We start from the raw sequence: 22483 nt of genomic DNA, 5'->3' as shown, positions 1-22483 counted from the left end.
AATTATACAACCATGTTGTTGGCAAATAATGAAAATCTGGCCTCATCTGTTTTCATACATTTAATTTACTATTATTGCATTAGTCAACATTTTTGGAGCAGCATTAAGTAATAACAGTAAGACTGATCACCCTTTTGTTCCTGATTCAGTGTCTTCCTTAGTATGATGTGTGTTGATTTCCTCTTTACTATATAAGGGATATATTTTTATATTCCTAGTATTTTAGAAGAGATTGGATGTAAGATTAATTATAAATCAGGAACAAACATTGATTTTTTTTATGGAATGCTTTTTCCCTATAGGAGTTGGCCAAACTCACAGGTTAAAGGTACAGCCCTTCATAAGACTCCCCTCACTTCAGACACCAGCCTCACTTTGGGAGTCCCCAGGGCTACCCTTACTTCTGACCCACTGGCTACAGTTTTGAAGGTCCCCTACTGATTCCTTCAATAATTCACTAGAATGACTCCCAGAATTCAGGAAAGTGCTATACTTACAATTACAGTTTTCTTATACTAAAAGTTTTATTGTATGAATTAGAAGAGATGCATAGTTTGGGAGGATTCCAAACAGGAAGTTTTCATTATCGTCAGGGATATGGTACCCTTTCTGCCATGATGAGTAGCAATACTAACAGACTATTGCCAATCAGGGATGCTCACCCAAGCTTCGGTATCCAGAATTTTTACTGAGGGTTTGTTAGATAGGCATAACAGTTGAATCATTGGCCAAGTAGCCAACTCAGTCTTCAGCCCTCCTCCCCACTCTGTCCCAGAGGTCAGGCTGATACACTGGCTCAAAGCCTCAACCCTCTAATCACATCCGTAGTCACCTCATTGGCATAAACTATCTGGTTTGGTCCAAGGGGCCCACTGTGAATAACTTCCATCACTTGAGAAATTCCAAGGATGTAGAGGTTACCTCCCAGGAATCAGGGACAAAGTCCTTTTATGCAATTGTCAATTGAGATAATTTGTATATATGTGACCCAAATTACATGTTATTAAATTATTAGATTAAATCATTTCAGTCAACAACTATGTAAGTGCCTACCATGTCTGTACATGTACATGTATTGTTTTATCAGGGCTCTGAGATAGATTTTTCCTTCCAGCATAAACCCTGCATACTCTTGGTGATTTATTCAAATTTATGTTGATAGTATTTTAGTTACTCATTCAACAAATATTAAGTATCCATCATGTGCTAGCTATAGCAGTGAGCCAAATCGACAAAAATCCCTTCATTCACGGCACCTGCTTTTAAGTAGGAAATTTATATCCACATTCACAAGCCAGCAAGGCCTGTGGTTTATTGTTTGGGTGCTGTCATTGTTATATTTGGGTGATAGGGTGTTAGGGCCTGAAATGAATTGGCTAGCTTTTTCTTCACATAGGAATAGTTTATATATCACAAGAATTATCTTTATGTTAAAGTCTGAAAGAACTCATCTATGAAATTGTATCTGGATTTTTTTGGATGTAATTTTTGATGTTTTCGGGTGTCTTTCACCATTGATTTCTTTGGACAGTTCATATGCAGTCACCTGGGTTCAAATCCCAGCTTTGCTAATTGCTACTAGTACAAGTGTGGGCCTTCGAAAATACCATTCCTCTGAGCAGAACAACACTTCCTGGTGTGTATCGTACAGCATCTAGCTGTTTTGTGGTGGGGAGCCTTTTGAAATATCTAGATTATTATACTGCCAGGAAAGCAAATCCTTCAAACACATTATTCTTCTCTTGCTCTGTGGCCTAAGGCTTCAAGTTTTCACTCAACTGATGTGCAGGTGGATTGCACTGTAGACAATTATGTGCTTTTAGCTGGTACGTTTTAAATCGATAGATTTTTGTAGCAATAGTTTGTGCAGTCGCTAGGATCAGATATAAAGACGAGCCTTTATGTTTTACATTTTGAAACCTCTTCTTTTCAGTTATAGCACTCGTGTTATATTTTATGATGCCTATTGTGAATGTAAGTGAAGTACTTGGACCCTTGTGCCTTATGTTACTCATGGGAACTGTCCACTGTCAAATTGTTTCTACTCAGATAACAAGGCCATCGGGAAACAATGGAAATCGGAGAAGAAGGTAAGATGAGAAATTACATTTGTAGTTGTGTATTTTCTGGGAGAGGCATTGTACACGCTTACAAAATCTTTGATGAAATTAATAACAAATCTTCCTGTTTTGCATGTCTTTTAAATTATTTTTTGGCTTTCGCTTTTCTTCCCGATGACAGGAAACCTTTTCATGACCTTTTAATCCCAGGTGTGATTTTTGTCATTCAGTACAGTTGTTTAAGAGGAAAAATCTGACATTATATTGTACTTTATTAAAATGTACCTTAAATAGTGATGTTGAAAACACATTCTTCAAAATACAGTCTCAATCAAAATTTGGTGAAAATTCACTGTATAAAGAAGGATGTTAGTACATTAGGTTAGTGCTACTAAAATTTTTACCTTTTTTCAATGGTACATAATAAAAATGGATTTCCAGGTATTCTGAGCTTTTAATAGAGATGAATTTGACATTTCTACACATTGAATTCACTTCATGTTTTTATTGGTTATGTGCTATGTGTGATTTTGGAACTGTTAAAGGTTTTAATTTTTTTTTTTAGGTAGATGTAGGTATATTACCTTCCAAAAGTTATATTATCATTCCTCAGAATATCTGTAGATTTTTGTTCCCCTAAACAGTTACTAAAGAAGATTTTGTTTTCATTTGGTGTGATGAATTTCAACATATTCTTATTTTTGAATGTTATTTTCAAGACTTTTTTTTTTTTTACAAAAAAAGGATTTCTTGAAAATTCTGTTCAATTAATTGAATGACTTCTAAGGAAATCACATGTGATGCATCCCATTGTGATTTATAAGATATATCTTTTAACTGCTTCATGTATCAATCAAAGTGATCAGTTGCTGTTATTTTGTGTTCTCTGAAGTGTGTCCAATGCATAGATTTCTGCCATTCATATTTAAAGGAATTGTTCCTTCTGCTAGTGGTGTTAAGTGTTCCTAAAAAGACTCTCAGTCATATGTGCGAAAATTTTCTTCTAGTAATATTTTGGAATATTAGTTCGATTTCTTTAAATATTGAACAAAATGATAGCATAGGACTCTGGTTTGGAATCCAATTTTGCCCTTTAGTCAGAAACATTATTGCATGATTTACCCTCATTATATGAAATTCACTATATTTCATTTCACGTCGTAACCCATTGGTATCATTTTCTGTAGGGATATTTAGAGCAGAAATATAAAAGTTCTTGAATAATCTGAAGTTGTTCATTTTTTTTTTTTTGGTAGAAAATTACGGAAAACTGTCAATGGTGATGGGAGCCGAGAAAATGGAAATAACTCCTCTGATAAAGTCAGAAGAGTGGAAACTTTGGACTCTCTTCCCCTTATTGGCAGTTTTTGGGAGACTCTCTTTGGCAACAGGTGGGAAGTCTCACACTGGAATGTTTACTTGATTTTATAGTCACATCAGTGTTAACCTAGTATGTAATCTAAGTAGGAGAAAACAGTGTAAGCATATTATAATTGTGGTGTGAGCATTAAGGGTTCTAGAAGGATTTGCTTCCTCCAGGTGTCTCCACTGTCGGTCAGATTACCCACAAGTCCAAGAGTCTACCATAAAAGTTTCATTCTGTTTGATCTTTAATGATATTTTAGATCACAAGTTTACAGAAATATAAATACTTGGAAAGGGTAAATATTTTAAGCCATCTCAGCTAACATCTTGAGGGGAAAAAAGAATTTTAAAAAGATCAGGTATTATTCAGTGTGAAAGCTGATACCTCTTTGGAAATGGGGTACAGGAAGCTGGTGTTGATGGTCTGTAGGACAGAAAGGGAAATGGATCCAAGACAAATTCTGTCTCCTTCATGATTTTGCAGTGTCATGACAGCACTAGTATGACTCGAAGAGGTACTTATTTTGTCATATATTAATGATTATGACTCAAAAATAAAGTGCTTTTGCCACTCCTTTTTTGAAGATGAAGTACATGTTTCCCCCACTTTCCAAAAGTCGACTGTTCCTATGAAACCTAGGCTGAAATGGAATAAAGTGAAGAAGCAGTTACCATGAATTTACATGGAAACATTTTTGAGCCTTCTCAGATCCAAAAAATAGCCTCTCTTAGGCTTTTCTGATACCTTAGGATGCATCTTGCTAACAGATGCACAAAAGAAATTGAGACACAGCACAGATGCTCACAGCTGCAGTTGAAAGCTCTGGGGGCCAGTACCATGCTGTCTTGGTGATCACAGCTTTGTAATATAGCTTGAAATCGGGCAATGTGATGCCCCCAGCTTTGTTTTTCTTTTTCAACATTTCCTTGGCAATTCGGGGTCTTTTCTGATTCCATACAGATTTTAGGATTGTTTTTTCCAGCACTTTGAAAAATGTCATTGGAATTTTGATCGGGATGGCATTGAAGGTATAGATTGCTCTGGGTAGCATAGACATTTTAACAATGTTTATTCTTCCGATCCATGAGCATGGAATATTTTTCCATCTTTTTGTGTCTTCTTCAATTTCTTTCATGAGTGTTCTGTAGTTCCTAGCATATAGATCCTTTACCTCTTTTGTTAGGTTTATTCTGAGGTAAAAAACCATAAGATATGGTTTTTGGTGCTATTGTAAATGGAATCGTTTCTCTAATTTCTCTTTCTACAGTTGCATTGTTAGTGTATAAGAAAGCAACTGATTTCTGTGCATTGATTTTGTATCCTGCCACATTACTGAATTGCTCTGTGAGTTCTAGTAATTTGGGGGTGGAGTCTTTTGGGTTTTCCACATAAAGTATCATGTCATCTGCAAAAAGAGAGAGTTTGACTTCTTCTTTGCCAATTTGAATACCTTTTATTTCTTTTTGTTGTCTGATTGCTGTTGCTAGGACTTCTAGTACTATGTTGAACAATAGTGACAAGACCTCTTACACTGTTGGTGGGAATGCAAGTTGGTACAGCCACTTTGGAAAACAGTGTGGAGGTTCCTCAAAAATTTAAAAATAGAGCTATCCTATGACCCAGCAATTGCACTCCTGGGTATTTACCCCAAAGACACAGATGTAGTGTGTCTTTGGGGTAAAAAGAAGGGCCATATGCACCCCGATGTTCATAGCAGCAATGTCTGCAATAGCCAAACTGTGGAAAGAACCAAGATGCCCTTCAACACATGAATGGATAAAGAAGATGTGGCCCATATATACAATGGAATATTACTCAGCCATCAGAAAGGATGAATACCCAACTTTTACATCAACATGGATGGGACTGGAGGCGATTTTGCTAAGTGAAATAAGTCGAGCAGAGAAAGTCAATTATCATATGGTTTCACTTATTTGTGGAACATAAGGAATAGTATGGAGGACATTAGGAGAAGGAAGGGAAAAATGAAGGGAGGGAAATTGGAGGGAGAGATGAATGATGAGAGACTATGGACTCTGAGAAACAAACAGGGTTTAAGAGGGGAGGGGGGAGGGGGGACTGGTTAGTCCAGTGATGGGTATTAAGGAGGGCACATACTGCATGGAACACTGGGTGTTATACGAAAACAATGGATCATGGATCACCACATCAAAACTAATGATGTATGGTGACTAACATAACATAATAAAATTAAAAAAAAAAAAAAAGCTCTGGGGGCGTGGCTTGATGCTGAGAAGCTGAGTGTAGCTCCCGGGCTGAAGGAACTCCAAGAGGCCACCCTGGCTGCTGGCGAGCGTGCTGCAAAACAAATGCCGATTGCTAGTTTACTTTCCACCTTTTCTCATGAAAGCAAAAATCCTCCTCAGAGTTCTTCCGGTTAGCAAACACTGGTCCTAATGTAGGTCTTTCATAAAAGCAAACTTTTATTTTGCTTTTGTGAACTTTTGGAAAAAGTGGGGGATGCCTGTATATTCACATACTTTTCTAAAGCTAGGTTACACTCTTTAGTTTGGGTCCTTTGTGCTGAATGTTGTGCTGTATACCAGGCAACCCTGTTCTCGGTGATTTTACTGTCTAATCAGATGCAATCACAGCAATGTAAAAATATCGTAAGTAGTTACCTGCTGACTAAAGGCCATGCAGTTCAGCAGACGGAGTGATTATTCAGGGGGGAAGTAGTCAGCAGGAGTCATGAAGGAGTCAAGAATTGCTGGTCTTTGAAGGACAGAAGAGGGAAGATGTTTCTCTGAGTGGCATAGACAGGGGATGTGAGTTAGGCATTGGCACTGTGTTTGAGAGGGAAAGTGAAGACTGAACCCACTTCCTTGCAAAACTGAAAAGAAGAGGCTTACTCTCAATATTAATTGGAGACTAGAGATACCTGTATTCTGGCTTCCTATACCCTTAGGCAAGCTGGAAGCCTGAAAAATGTGGTTTCTGAATTTTCTTGATTTCCAGAATAACATACAGTTGACCCTTGAGTGCAGGGGCTAGGGGTGCCTGTTGACTGGAAGCCTTACTAGTAACATGAATAGTTGATAAACACATATTTTGTATGTTATATGTATTATGTACTGTATTCTTACAATAAAGTGAGCTAGAGGAAAAGGAATGTGATTGAGAAAATCATTGGGAAGAGGAAATACATTTATAATGCTGTACTATATTTTTTGAAAAGATCCACGAATAAGTGGAACCTGCCGTTCAAACCCGTGTTATTCAAGGATCAACTTGAATTCTTCAAAAGCAAATGATTTCATGAAAGATAGTACTTTCAGAAAACAAGCTAGTAATCTTTTTTTTTCTTTTTTAAAATTAGGATTAAAAGAGTAAAATTAATATGTAACAAAGGGACTGAAACTGACAATGACTCAAGTTGTCTGCATCCTATCATTAAGAAGAAACAGTGTCGACCAGAGATTAGAATGTGGCAAACAAGAGAGAAAGCAAAATTTTCAGATGGAGATAAGTGCCACAGGGTAAGATTTAGATGATTATATATATATACACATATATTTATATATAACAAAATCTTTTCTTTCCTGTGTAAAATTTTGCTGTTCTTAGACTCTGCTAGAGATATCAGATACTAGGTTTGTGTAATTTATCTTAACAAATAAGTGAGATGTAAAACCACAGGACACGAAAAGGAGAATAACACATGAAGGCTATAGTTTATTCTCTTAATTTCTAGGACTAGAGCTTGTTATTTCAACAGCTGCTGACCCAGCCTTTAGCAGTAGGCTGGTAGGTTTCATCAACAGATCAGTGTTGAGGCCGCTGTGTTGTATTCCAGAGATGCAGTTAAGAATATATATGATAGAGGTTTGGGAAACTATTTTCTAGGTGTAGCAGAGATGTTCTATTTCTAAAACTACACTTCCATTGTATAGTCTTGAAATATTTTCTCATTTGTTAGACTGTGGTGTTTAGTCATTACAAAACTAGCTAATATTCTTGAGCCATTACTGCAACCAGGCACTGTTTACACGTAGTAAGTTGTCTAATTGTCTCCACAGCTCTGTGAGATAGGTGCTTTTATTACCATCACTGTTCAGATGAGGAAGTGGAGCCTCAGGCTAGTTACTTGCCTCTGGTTACATCACTAGTAAGTGGAAGGCCCGGGACCCAGATGCAGGCCTGTGCTTCTAACCTCTACGTAATATGTCAGGGAGCCTGTTTAGTTCCAAGAGAGTTCACTGTTTTTCTTCATTGAGACCCAAGTCATATATAGGCTTGTTCAGTTTTGGTTTACTTTCATCATTTCTTCGTTTTACATGCTTTTTTTGTTTTCATATGTGCAGTTTACTAGAGTATTTTGGGCTGTCCCCTGTGAAGAAATTGCTGTTCTCTTTGTAGGAGGCTTTCAGGCGTCTGGGTAATGGGATTTCAGATGATCTGTCAAGTGAGGAGGACGGTGAAGCCCGGACGCAGATGATGATGTTGCGCAGGAGTGTGGAAGGGGCCTCAAGTGACAACGGCTGTGAAGTTAAGAATAGAAAATCAATACTTACCAGGCACCTAAACACTCAGGTAATTTTTGTTTGTGAAAGTATCGGCATTAACTCCTAAATTATTGAATAGTAACGAGATATTGGACATGTTTTCCTTTTGTTTGTTGTCTTCATTTTTGGCAGGTAAAGAAAACCACTCCCACGTGGTGTCACATTACACGGGATTCGGATAGTCTGGTCGAATCGGAATTTGAATCAGCGGGCTTCAGTCAGGTAATGTATCCTTTCGACAGGTCCCTGTTCAAGGCCTAGTCCCGAGTGTAATAACTTCATCCATGGCTTCTTTAATTGGTTGTCCTAAAGTTGTGCTTATATTTGCCTGGCCTCCCCTGCCACCAACTGTCTGTCTACCTATCTGGAAGCTTTCATGTGGCTACTCACCCCCAGAAAGCGAAGGAGCTCTGTTTCACTTTGACTCTAATCTTAAAAGCATCCTGGATGAGATGATGCTCAGCAAGAGCTTCCTCAGTCCCTGGAGGACCAAAAGGCTTCCTAATATTTACTTGGAATATGAAGCTTATTCTTAAGCATCATTCCTTTGTTAAGTGGCACTAATGCTGATGAAGACAGATTTTTGAGAAAGGACCCCTGAGAGGTGGGAGCAGCAAATCTCATGATGCAGCTCATGGGCATATTGTCCATTTGGAAGGTTATCATTCAGAGGTGAGCGGGATAGATAGTGGTAATGTGATTTTTTTTGTTGTTTCGATTGACAAGGCCATCAGGGTTGTGGAAAAACTTGCGTATTTATGTTTGTACTGCAGAAGAGCTGCATCGTGCATCCTTTTCTTGGTGTGACTGTCCTTTCCATGTTTGGCCAGGTCCCTGGGATGTGACTAGAGCTGCAGTCACGCTCACGGTATATAGAGTAGGGGACACTTTGGGTATGTCAGAAGGCTTGGCCACACCAATATCCAGGGTAGATCCTTGGGATGTGCTTGCAGAGGTCACTGTCATCCCAGGGAACTTGAGTGGAACCATCTCATAATTTGGCAAAAACTTCTTAGAGAGAGTCCTTTTAGAGTCCTGCTTGTTAGAGAATCATCAGAATTCAACATTGAGATGTTAAAATGTATTATTGTTACATGAAGCCTTGTGGGGGTCAACGTAAGAAAGCTTGCCAGCCATCACCACAGATAACTTCTTTTACTTTTATTTCAGATATATGATTGCTTTTAAAAATGAATGAAAAAAATATAGTTTTGGTGTTCTGTTTTCCTTGAAAGGGCTCTAGGTCGGGCATGAGTGGTGGCTCTCGAAGCCTCAACATGTTGAGAAGAGACTCGGAAAGCACCCGCCATGACTCGGAGACGGAGGATATGCTATGGGACGACCTGCTGCATGGCCCAGAGTGCCGCTCGTCTGTCACCAGTGACAGTGAGGGGGCCCATGTGAATACCCTTCACTCAGCGACCAAACGTGACCCCAAAGAAGATGTTTTTCAGCAGGTCTGTAAAGGCGATGGTAATAATAGCCAATACTCACTGTATTTACAGGCCAGGTACTGTATTATCTCATTTGACCTTATCATAATCGTATACGGTAGATACTATTATCATCTCTAATTTAGAGATGAGGAAATTGAACATAGTCTGTAAGTGAAAATGTTGGGATTAGAACTCAGTGGGGAGTACTCTGGAGTTGCCCTAACCTAAATTTTTCTTCATAATACTTTTTCTCATTATTTTCCTTAGAATGATCCTTAATGTTCATTTTATGTGAGCAGGGTTGTTTGGTCCATCAACCTCATATTTTTGTAGACATCACGGTGTTATATATGAATTACTAAGAAATGGCATTGCTTGGTTCTCTAATACTGTAAAAACCAAGTGATGCTTTTAATTTTAGGATTTATATTAATATCACAAAATCAGGTAGTCTGGAATTAGAGATTCCTTAGAAGGTATTTGAACCTTACAACTGAGGTAGGAATTCTCACGTGGTAATAATAGTTACTACTTCCTGGGACTATTGTGATAGATCTAATGAGGTAATAAATTGCTTAGCACAATGTCTGGCAAAGAGTGAGCACCCAATAAATGTTAGCATTATTATTTGTACCCGATCAGATGATCAGTGGCCTCTGCTTAAATACTTCTAGAGCTGGAGTGATTATTACTTCATGAGAGAACTTTTTCCGCTGCTGGATAGATTGAATGGGTAGAAGTGGTTCTCAAATCAACATTTCAGATGTTTGGTGGCAATGATCATGATTTCTTCTGTTTTGGTTGTTGTTCTTTAGGCTAAATATTTCCACAATGATTTATAAATACTGGGTGGTGGATATTCATTTGTTGAATTAGTGAATTTTCTTGACTCTAGGGTACCACTGATTTAGGTTACACATTTTCATGAAAAAAAACTTGCCTCATTAGATGTATTCAATTCTTTTTTTTTTTTTAAAGATTTTATTTATTTATTTGACAGAGACAGACAGTGAGACAGGGAACACAAGCAGGGGGAGTGGGAGAGGGAGAAGCAGACCTCCTGCCGAGCAGAGAGGCCGATGCGGGGCTCGGTCCCAGGACCCCAGGATCATGACCTGAGCCAAAGGCAGACTCTCAACAACTCAGCCACCCATGCGCCCTAGATGTACACAATTCTTAAAGACTAACCAGAAACAACATACACTTTCTCATTAATGCTTCAAGCCTTTTTTCTTTCAATTTTGCTATCAAAGCTTGAATCTAAATATTCTTTACATTCAGTCTGAGGATTCATCTAAATTACATTAGCCCTCAGTAGTTATGCATAGCATCCTGATGATCTTGACCTTCTTTGCACTTTTGGGATTTTCAGCATAATTTTAAGGCCTACATAAGGTAATCTGAAACTCACCACATCAAAAGGAATTCATCATTTCCCAATTCCCCTACCTACCCTGTTCTTCTTTTATTCCCCGTATTTTTGAATGCCACCGCTGACCATCTGATGCAGAAACCTTGGAGACCCCACCCTCCCCAGCATGTTTCTAATCGGTCCTCACATCCTCTTGACTCCACTGAATAATATCTGTCTGTCTACTGGTGTCTCCCCTCCTTGGGGCTGTCTGGATCATTAACAGCTTCTGTGGGCTTGCTCCCTTCATCTGCTCTTCCATACTGTAGCCGCGATGATGTCATTCCCCTTAAAATCCTTTAACTGCTATTTCCCCCCATTGGGATTATTTGCTTCTGTTTCTTTATTTGCTCTGATACAGTCTCATCCCTGATCATTCCTCCCCCTGCTGTCACATGTTCTACTTTACCACAGTTGAACTTCTTTCAGAGCTGTACCGTTCCCCATGTGCCTCTGGCTTATTTGCCCGGAACACACTTTTCTCTGATACTCGTTCCTCTGGCGCACTCCTTTTTCTTTTTCCGATCTTGGCTTGAATGATACTTCCCTAGGAAGCCTTTCTCATTTGCTCCTGAAGCCCTCTTTCCTTCCCTTATCATGCCATGTAGTAACTTTATTGAATCATGTTTCCATCAGTCTGTAAGCTCCTTGATGTCAAGGATAGCGTCTATCTTGTTCTCCATTGTATCTGTGGCACATGTTACATAGTCGGCACTTCATACATTTTTTTGGCATCATCAATGAATAAATCAATAAATGTTCATCAGCATTATGCTAAGCATTGTAGTAGAAAGAGAAGAAATCACCATGTGATCCTTTTTTTTTTAGAAATTTATATTTTAGTTTGAGGACAAGATGATTATAGGGGAAGTAAGTAGAGGACATTAGAAAAGTAGCATATAATTACATGCTAATTTGTCTGGTATAGACTCTAAGGGTCTTTAATTTCAGAGGAGGGCAGAGTAGTGAGGCTTGTGGCGATGAGCTGACTATATTGGTGAAATGGGACTTGAGTTGGTACTTGAAGAATAAGAATTTATATGGCAGAAGGAAATGGTGCTTTTTTTTTTTTTTTTTTTAATCTTGAGCTTTCTAAAGCCTCTGAGTTTTCTATGCTTTTCTGTGCCTGATTAGGCCAGAGAAAGGCTTAACTCCTCAGTCATTTATGTAACATGTAAGGCCTATTGGCAGCTCTCCTACCTAACTTGCTGCCACCTCCGGTATGGTCACATTGCTCTAGAAATACTTTTCTCCTTAACATGCCACGAATACACCAAGCTTAGCCTCACTTCCAGACCTTTAGACAGGGAAGCCACCTTGAAGATCCTGGAGTCCTGCTTCCCGTCATCACAGAAGACATTTAGCCTCTCTCCAGGTAAGAAATTGGCTTACTGAAGAAGAAGGGACCAGAGATGAGCATCATGGAGGCAGCCATGGGCACGATGAGCTCTGGGAAGGAGAGAGTAGAATGATGAGGGTCCAGCACTGGTGAATGTGGCCTGAAACTGAACAATGGGGGAGAAAGCCAACGGAGGAAAGAAAGAAGGGTGGATGGAAATAGTTTTATGTTTTTCTTTTTAGAACCACTTATTCTGGCTTCAGAACTCAAGTCCTGCCTCTGATCGAGTTAGTGCAATCATCTGGGAAGGGAATGAGTGCAAAAAGATGGATATGTCTGTGTTGGAAATAAGTGGCATCATCATGAGCAGGGTAAGATTTCATGAGTTTTCAAACTTTTCAGAAAAGCTGTTTTAATGATCAGCTATTTCACAGGATCTATTCAGTGATCAGAACACTGACTCTGCTTCTGAAACAAATATATATTTTCTTAGTTTTGTAGTTAGCATCTATACTTGGTAGTATATTTTTGTTATCTGTTACAAAGTCCTCTGTGAACATGATCAATTATTCACGTACACTCTGCAAATATTCCTTATCTCAGTCAAGCCTGATTTTTAATGAAATCAAAGAGTCATAAATCTGTACTTCTTTTAGCTATAAAACAGATTTAGTTTTTAATAATCTAAGTAGTACTTGGTAAATACTGCTTCGTAACTCTGTTTAACTGTGTAATAATGATAGGCATTTTAAATTAATTCCCAGGTTAATGCATATCAGCAAGGAGTAGGTTATCAGATGCTGGGAAATGTCGTCACCATTGGATTAGCATTTTTTCCTTTTTTACATCGACTTTTCCGTGAGAAGAGCCTTGACCAGCTAAAGTCCATTTCAGCTGAGGAGATCATGACTCTATTTTGTGGGGCACCACCTGTTACACCTATTATTATTTTGTCTATGATTAATTTTTTTGAACGATTGTGTCTTACTTGGATTTTTTTTTTCATGATGTGTGTGGCAGAGAGAACATATAAACAGGTCAGTATAGAATTAAGTAGAATTTCTTGCCTCTCCTTTTGCGTATGATATTTCCATGGAGTTGACTTTGTTCTCTTGATTTGTTCTCTCTCCAAAAGTTAATGTGAGCAATGAAGGATTGATGAGTGGGCTTTTTGTATTTGTGCGTTAAACACTCGTGATATTGATTATTCACAAATGACATGTTGTAATCTGGCATTTTGCTGAGCTCATGTGTAGGAGTAAGTGGCTTGGGCAGGGACTGAGCCTAGCAGACTGCATAGCACCTGTGCCTCAGTGTGCCTTTGTGCTTGTTCACTCGTAACATATGTAGTTATTCCCTAAGCCAAAATATTTCAGTGGGAAATGGTCAAGTGAGAAATAGAGTTATTGAATTTTGATTAGAATTAGGATTTGAGGACTTGATATCTTGGTGATATGTGCAAAAAACATGATTTTGAATGGAAAGTCTAAACCATAATTCTGTATAAACATTTGTGTTTCTGAAGTTGGGGATTCACAAAGGTCTCCCAAGAATATTCCTTGAAAATGTCAAGAGTGTACCATATTATGAGACATAGATTACAATGGGATGTGCTTTGGAAGCAACAGGGTAATGAGCTGTTGACTTGATCTAAGTGATCCCTGATTAGAATTTCATCCTTTTATTATTGTTTATATACTGGGAATATTGTTTACAATTATATAAATATATACACAGAGACACACATGTACTTTTACTTTGTGATTTTTTTTTTAAACCTCCTCTAGAGATTTTTATTTGCAAAACTCTTCAGCCATATTACCTCTGCCAGGAAAGCTAGGAAATATGAAATACCTCATTTCAGACTTAAAAAAGTGGAGAACATTAAGATATGGTTATCACTGCGTTCCTTTCTAAAGGTGAGTTTCATTTGACTAACCATAGAGTGTGTGCGAGAATATGCAGGAACCTGCTCACTGAAATTTGCTGGCAGCAGATACTCAGTGGGCACTGTAGTTAAGTTCTATGCACTGGACAGATTATATCAGTGGCCGACAGATATGCTGGACTCCAAGTTGGAAGTGATCTATCTGCTGAGTTGGTAGAGGTCAGTAAAAAAGAGCTTAGAAAGGGAAAAGACAATTTAAATTCCTAGGGCAGAATCATAAATTGAAAGTTGCATCTTTCTCTGACATTTTGGAAAATATTCCAGCTGAAAATACATCAGTGAATCACTCACACCCTTAATTTGGAACAGCATGAATTTCAGTGTTTGAAGTTAAACATGTCCAAAATGTGTTAAAATCCTATGCCAGAAACTTCTTCTTTTTTTTAATTAATTTTTTATTATGTTAATCACCATACATTACGTCATTAGTTTTTGATGTGGTGATCCACGATCCATTGTTTCCGTATAACACCGAGTGCTCCATGTGGTACGTGCCCTCCTTAATACCCATCATCAGGCTAACCCATCCCCCCACCCCACTCCCCTCTAGAACCCTCAGTTTGTTTCTCAGAGTCCATAGTCTCTCATGGTTCGTCTCCATCAGAAACTTCTTATAAACATTTATTTTCACATTAATGTAGTTAGATTCAGAATGTGAACGATGTGAGGGCCATTGCTGTCTCCAACTGTAATCTTAGACATTAACTTCTGTGTCTCCACAGAGACGGGGTCCACAGCGTTCAGTTGATGTGGTTGTATCTTCAGTCTTCTTGCTGACACTTTCAATTGCTTTCATTTGCTGTGCCCAGGTAAGAGTTTCATATTTGTTTTAATGAAAAATGGAAATTCTAATATGGTTCACTATTTTAGATGTGTGTGTGTGTGTGTGTGTGTGTGTGTGTGAGAGAGACAAAAATTTATTTCTCAAGAGCAAGGTACTAGCATGGTTGTGTTGAAATATCTATTTTTTTAAATTATCTAAATTTCTTTTGCTATTTTGAATTCTTGTTAATTTTCCTTACTTTTGAAATGAGAATAAAGTAATTCTCATTACTCTAAGATCACTCTAATTTTAGTTGGCAATTTTTGATTGATAATAAGGCTGTCATGTCACAAGGGTTACAAAATAGTGATTTTTATTTTTTTTTTAAAGATTTTATTTATTTGAGAGAAAGAGAGAGAGAAACAGCATGAGGGGGGAGAGGGTCAGAGGGAGAAGCAGGCTTCCCGCTGAGCAGGGAGCCTGATGTGGGACTCGATCCCAGGACTCCGGGATCATGACCTGAGCGGAAGGCAGTCGCTTAACCAACTGAGCCACCCAGGTGCCCAAAATAGTGATTTTTCTAACTCCATCTTTCCTTCCACACATTTGTTAGTTGTCACTCTATGGTTGATCTTTCCTTTGTTTCTTCGTCCTTCCTTTCTTCCTTTCTTTCTTCCTCCCTCCCTCCTTTCCTTTCCTTACCTTTCCTTTCCTTTCCTTTCCTTTCCTTTCCTTCCTGCCTTCCTGCCTTCCTGCCTTCCTTCCTTCCATTATGGACTCATATATTCTGATTTTTATCCAATAGATTGTAATTGATTCTCTATTTCTTTTAATGCCTATATTGTCCCAGATTTAGCCAGTCGGAGACCTTTGAAGCTCCCTCCTGAATACTTTCAATAGGTCCCTGTACCTTTTTTTACCAGGTGGACCTTTGTGCTTTCTTCACTATAAGAAGTTACAGGCTTATTCTTGTATTTTTCCATTTATTGAGTTTTAACTTAATTCTACTGTGGTCAGAGAACATATTCTGAATATTTTCACTCTTCTGAAATTTGTAGAGGCTTGCTTTATTATCTGGCATATGGTCTGTTTCATTAAATCCCCATCAGCGCTTTGAACGAACTTTTATTCTGTTGTTTGGGTGAGCAACATTCTCTCTACGTAAATTAGATATGTTGCGTTGCCTGCATCTCCTACATCCTTACTCATGTTTTTGGTCTGCTTATTCTCAGCCATTGGCAGAGGTGTGTTCAATTCCACTATGATGGTTAATTTCTCTTTTTTTCCTTTTATTTCTGTCAATTTTCACTTCAGATATCTTGAAGCTGACTTTTATGACCTTCATAGTTATTCTTTTTCTCAACCCAGGACCACATGGTGCATTTAGTTATCCTGTCTCTTTAGTCTTCTTTAACCTAGAAAAGTGTCAGGCTGTCTTTATCTTTTATGATCTTATGAAATGTCTCTGAATCTAATGTTTCTTAACTTAAAGTCTACTCTATTTGATATTAACCACACCAGCTGTCTTTTGATTAGTTTTTGCATGTTACCGTTGTCCACCCTTTAATTTATTTTGTCTTCATATCTGAGTCATGTTTCCTGTAATCAATATATCCTTTTTTTTTTTTTTAATCTAGCTTCACAGTCTTAGTGTTTTGGATTGTCTGTCTCATTTACATTTAATGTAATTACCATAAATACAAATACTATTTAGTTCTTATTTGGTCTACCTGTTAATTTTCCTTTTTCTCTCCTTTTTTGCCATCTTTTATTAATCTAATATTTTATAGTATTCTATTTAATCATCTCTGTTAACTTGTTATATGTTCTTTTACTACTACTGACCTCAGAGATTACAACATACATCCTTAGCTTATTATAGTCCAATAAATTATTTATTTCTGCTCCCTTGATAATGCTAGAACCTTAGAACACTTTATCTCATTTACCCATTCACCCATTATTAGTCTTTCATTTAAATTTTACATATATTTTAAACCCACAAGATTATTATTTTTTGTAGTCAGTTATTCATTTATATTTACCTACGTATTTACCCTTTTCATTAGTTCTTGCATTTCTGTTTTTCTCTGGGATTATTTTCCTCCTGTTTGAATAAACTGCTTGGTGATGAATTCTGTTTTTGTTTGAAAAATGCCTTTTATCACTTTCTTGTTTAAAGGATGCTTTTGGTGAGTATACGTTTCTAGGTTGCCAGTTACTTTCAGTACTGTTAGGATTCTGTTTTCTTCTGATTTCCATGTTTTATCTTGAGAAGTCAGCTGTTTGTCTTATTGCTGCTCTTTTAAAATGTACTTTTGTCCTTTTAAATGTCCTTTAAAATGTCCTAATGTCTTTTTTAAGAGTTTTTCTTTGTGTTTTGTTTTATAGCCATTTGGCTGTGGTTTGTGTGTTACCTATTGCTACGCAACAAACCACCCTGCTGAAGAGGTGGGCCTAGGTTGCAACTAGCTGCTACTTTCATCCCTCAGTTATAATTGATTGGCAGGGGTGAACACTTGACCCAGGCTAAGCTAAATGTATCCCTCTTTTGGGACTTAGAACTGAAAAGCTGAGATAATAGTGGTGGACTTTGGAGAAGAAAGGTTTGGGGGTCAGTGGGGCCAGTAGGGTGCTATGATAAACCAAAGCTGGAGCAGGTCAAAGTTGGGGGGAGCAGTAACCAAGGGTCTTGCAAGGCAACAGAATTAGCTAAGAGGAGTGGTGATGTGAACCCAAATGGCCCTCGAGGAAGAGAGATGGAGAAGGGAGCTGCTCTGGGACTTCCTGGTTTTCCAAAGGCCAGCATTTGGTTTCAGTTAGGGTTCTCTGTATACTTTTTCAGTCAGTTCCATTTTACCTTGGGCTTTACTTGAATAAATTTTGAAAAAAACCAAAGACTTTTACCAGAAAACTTGACACATAATAGGTATTTGATAACTGGTAACTGCTGCTTCTGTTTGTTGTTGTTACTACTCCTCAAATGGAGTAAAGAACCCAATCCTCAGGATTTTCTATGTTTTAGGAAGCTCTACTAGTCATATAAATGCAAACTTAATACTTTGAGAAATGGTCACCACATAATCATGAGTAGGCACACTACTGGTTAAAAGGCTGGAAATGTCTTTGTCTTATTTTACTTGTTGTATGTTTTCCTTCTTTGTTACTTCCAGACTTTTGCTGTCTTTCATGCAAAGGGAAAAACCAGAAAACTTAGAGAAATAGTGATAAAATAGAGAATGCTTCATATGAGTACTAAAACTCTCCTGCTTTGAGTATAAAATATTGGTAACTTATAAATCTTTTTAAATTGCTAAAGGAGTAACTTGAGACAAATGAAAAACTTAACTTTTTTTGGTCCTTTGTATAGGTTCTCCAAGGGCATAAAACTTTCCTGAATGATGCTTATAATTGGGAGTTTTTGATCTGGGAAACAGCTTTACTACTTTTCTTACTGCGTCTGGCTTCACTGGGGTCTGAAACCAATAAGAAATACAGCAATGTTTCAATATTACTTACTGAGCAGGTATTGATTTGTCCTTGTCAGTTTGGTTCTGTGGTTAGAGATGGCATAATAAGATCTGTGCAGAAGATTCAGGGTTGCGTCTAGGCTTAGCACTTTCTAGCTGTATGAACTTACAAGTCACTCTGCTACAATATGTGCTACTATATAAGTGTTTCCTCTTCATAAAATGAGGGTAATAATCTTCTCCACCTGTTCCCAAGATTGTAAGAATTAAGATCTTATGGACTGAAAGTATTTTGTATATTATAAAGGTATCTTTACTGGTGGTAATGGAGCATGTTTTTGATCTCATCTTCCACATCAAGTATTAGATCTTTATAGTACTTGTCATTTAAGCATGTTTAATAAGCTTCTTGAATTTCTTCTATATCAGCCATAGAATACATTCAGTGTTTGGAAAATGCTTGCTCTTTAGTATGTGACTGGATTTTAAGACTGGGAAATGTTTCCTATAAATACAGAGTAGTATAAAGGGGTTTTGTTTGTTTTTGATTTCATGTTTATCCATAAGTTATAAATAAAAACATTTTGGTATCATTACATTTTCTTTTTTTGCCTTAGAATTATAGTGGAGAATATTTCCTAGCAGAGAAAAAATAAGGAAATATAGCAAGTGAAAATCAGCAGCTATCTTCTTACATCCCATTAGTGTTTCCAAGGATGTTAGATTATGTGGGGGACACCAAAAGGAGTAAGGCAGAGCTTTTGAACTGAAGGGATGCACATGTTAATTGTTATAATTGGTATTATACTTTCATTGTTTTGATATTTAAGTTACTTTTTTTTTTTTTTTTTAAATCCACTAAGTGGCTTTTCTTTGCCAGATGTGACTGACTGGGCTGGGGGGTAGGGTATGTGACATACGTGTTCTATAGAAATAACTGCAGGAATTTCAAAATTTATTTTATTTGAAAATATTACTCTCGAATCTGCCAGACTTAATGCAGTATGTACCTATCTTTTTCTGGACATTTACCTAAATCTCTCCTTTTGCCCTTAGATTAATTTATATCTTAAGATGGAGAAAAAGCCGAATAAGAAAGAACAGCTTACTCTAGTAAATAATGTATTAAAGCTGTCCACCAAGTTATTGAAAGTAAGTAACACCCTGTGATACACTTTTACTAGCACTTAAATCAATGCTTTACTTATTGGAGGAGACCATAGTAACAGATAGATGCCAGGCTGTGTACATTCAAAATGCCAACTTGATAGTTTGGGGTTAATGACTATATAGAAGAAAATTTCTCATCTCGTTACCCAGGTTCTGGTTATTGCTGACGTCTGTCACATTTTTCAAATTAAGATTTTTTAAAAATCACAAATAACATAGCATGCAAACCCACCTTTAAACACTTAGCTAGTGGAAAAGTAGATGAAAGTCCCTTACAGGTTTTTTGAAAGCAGCTATTGAACATGAAGGAAAGATGGCTTGATGTAGTCATCCTCACCCAAGACCTAAAAAACAGCCCAGAAATCACTGGGGGCCATCGAGAGGCCATGGATCTCATCTCTGTTCTTTCCTGTTTTTGTAGGAGCTGGACACACCATTTAGACTCTATGGACTGACAATGAATCCCTTAATCTACAATATCACACGAGTCGTTATCCTTTCTGCTGTCTCAGGTGTTATAAGTGATCTTCTAGGATTTAATATAAGAGTAAGTGGGACCAGTACTCTGTAGCATCTGCCTTAGTCTTAAAAATTACCAAATATTATAATCCTTGCTCTTCATCCTGTGTGTGTGTGTGAGAGAGAGAGAGAGAGAGAGAGATTGGGAGACTGGAGAGTGGCATGGAAAGAACTCTTGAGGTAAAATAGACATTTTGATGGTGGTGCACAGGCTTCTTAGCTTAGGTTTTCTTGTTTGACACAAGTAGAATAGACTGCTCTTGAATGGAACACAAAATCAAGTTTGAATCTCATGTCAATCTAGTAGCATGGGCTGGGGAACGGTCATCGTCTCACCCAGGGAAATACACAGAGGTAGAATGAATGAAAACCCAAGACCCATGAACTGCAGTATGTCATTTCTGACCCTGGGAATTGTTCGTGTTTCTTCTCTATGGTGTTCTGTGGTTGCTATTGTTTTTCTCATGTAAAGAGTTCTCGGTTCATAGTCATGTAAGTGCCCTGGAAACCCCAACTGTTGGTCTTAAAACTAACTTATTTTGGTGATTTTCTTTTCTTAGCTGTGGAAAATTAAGTCATAAGCTGAGCCATGTGCCTGGACTCTCTCCTTGCTGGCATCAGTACTGACCCATTAAGGAAGGAGAGGACTTGCAGAAACCATGGGACACCTACCTGCTTGTTCACACACAGAGGTGCCCTCAGCTCTGCCTAATCTTATGAATGGTGTTTTCAGAGGAATAAATCTTTTTCCAGTGGGGCATGCATGCCAAAAATTGTATTTTCACTGTTTTCAAATAATATGAATAGTCAGGAGACTAAAGATCGTGCGTTGTGGGAACATAAGGACAACTTTCTAAGTTAGGAAAGTTGATTTGGGGCACTTCAGTGCTGTGACAGTTATATTTACTGCAAGTAGTCTTTTGGGTTACTATGGTAGATGCCTGATGCATGAAGAAAATATCCTCTCTTGGAAATGGCAAATTCAGTACTTTTCTATTAAGTCTATACAATTGGAGATTTCTTTTCTCTAGCAAAGAGATATCAAATTTAAACTATTTTAGGTTGAACCCAAATAAAAGAATTTTCTTGGAGAATTTCAGTTTCTAGGCTTTTTTTTTGTGTTGTTTCAGGGAAAAAAATAACCTTTAACCTGTGAATTTCAGTTAACGGTGGAGAAAATTTTAATTCGTTTATAGTTTTGAAGTTAATCCTAAGAACTGTATAGTTGTTGGGGAAAGAGACATGCATATAATGTGCCATGTAATTCACATACTCGTTCATGTCCATCATACAACATGGATTCCACATAAATCATCTGAGCTGTTGCCTATCACAGTGCTAAGTGAAGCATGGATAGTTTGTCTGTTGTACGACTCAAGGTACCTGATCCTCGGTTCAATTTCAGGTCCTTAGTGTCTGTACTCAGCCAATTTATGCCTTTGATGATTTGGATTCTCTCATCAGCATTCCCTGTTACACAGTACATGCATACACATACGTTAATGAAAACTCTCATAGCCTGCATACAATTCTTGCTCTTAAACCGTCTGCTTTGAAGAATCTATTGAGGCAAATTGAAAGCCTGAACATTTTAATGATAAGATTTTATGAATTTTTATTTTATCTTATTGTTTTATTGAAATAGAATTAACCTGCAGTGTTATTTTCAGGCATACAATATAATGTTTCAACGATTCTATACTTTAGTCAGTGCTCATCACATGGTAAGTGTACTTTCATTCCCCTTCATTTTGTGAATTTTTAGAAGGAAATAATTTAGAAACTTAGGTATTACATGGAAAGTATGTACCCACACAAAATCAGTGTATCAATTATATATATCCTAATGTGCGGGAAGATTTTTGAAGTTTAAAGATGAACTTCTCAAGAGTCCAGGGATTGAGGTCAGACCTTATCTGGGTTCATATCCTTGGCTCTGCAATTTACTAGCTTCATAATCTAAGGCAAATTACTTAAACTCTGTGCATCTTAATTTCTTCATCTGTTAATTGGGAATAACAACTACCTAATAGAGTTTTTGTTGTTTTTGTTTTGTTTTTTTATTATTTTATTATGTTATGTTAATCACCATACATTACATCATTAGTTTTTGATGTAGTGTTCCATGAGTCATGGAGTTTTTAAGGTTGAATGAAATTATCATGTAAGGTACTTAACGCACCATATAGTATGTAGCACTTTGTAAATCCACGGCAAACGTTTGTTGTTACTACTTAAGACCTTTAAAAATTCTTTCACCAATAGATTCCTATCTGTGAGGATAGAAACATAGGAAGCAAGGTTTCTGAACTAGGAGAGATTATCAAAAATTTGCAGCCATTTTAAATGCCGCATGAGAATTATGATTTCTTTTAAAGGTACAGCCCCATTACAGTGATTTTGCCTGTAGAAGCAACTGTTTTGTAAAGGCACTTCAGTATCTCATCAGATGACTCCTAGAAATCATGCTTTTAC

At 37.4% G+C, this 22483-nt stretch overlaps 1 protein-coding gene across 2 annotated transcripts in view; it reads left to right on the top strand.

Moving 5' to 3' along the window:
- PHTF1 (putative homeodomain transcription factor 1) overlaps positions 1–21102 on the top strand; it is a 45948-nt gene extending 24846 nt beyond the window's left edge. For both annotated transcript variants that reach the window (XM_027610177.1, XM_027610186.1), the window contains 14 exons: positions 1934–2090; positions 3317–3451; positions 6767–6926; positions 7807–7980; positions 8085–8174; positions 9188–9409; positions 12381–12509; positions 12903–13175; positions 13926–14057; positions 14809–14895; positions 18220–18375; positions 19376–19471; positions 19911–20036; positions 20569–21102. In XM_027610177.1, the coding sequence (XP_027465978.1) occupies positions 1934–2090; positions 3317–3451; positions 6767–6926; positions 7807–7980; positions 8085–8174; positions 9188–9409; positions 12381–12509; positions 12903–13175; positions 13926–14057; positions 14809–14895; positions 18220–18375; positions 19376–19471; positions 19911–20036; positions 20569–20589 (1958 nt within the window). In that variant the 3' untranslated portion in view covers positions 20590–21102. The remainder of the gene's footprint in view (positions 1–1933; positions 2091–3316; positions 3452–6766; positions 6927–7806; positions 7981–8084; positions 8175–9187; positions 9410–12380; positions 12510–12902; positions 13176–13925; positions 14058–14808; positions 14896–18219; positions 18376–19375; positions 19472–19910; positions 20037–20568) is intronic.
- The last annotated feature ends 1381 nt before the right edge of the window (positions 21103–22483 follow it).

This window comes from Zalophus californianus, chromosome 4 (genome assembly GCF_009762305.2).
Source record: "Zalophus californianus isolate mZalCal1 chromosome 4, mZalCal1.pri.v2, whole genome shotgun sequence".
Taxonomy (NCBI): domain Eukaryota; kingdom Metazoa; phylum Chordata; class Mammalia; order Carnivora; family Otariidae; genus Zalophus; species Zalophus californianus.
This window is presented reverse-complemented; position numbering and strand designations above follow the sequence as displayed.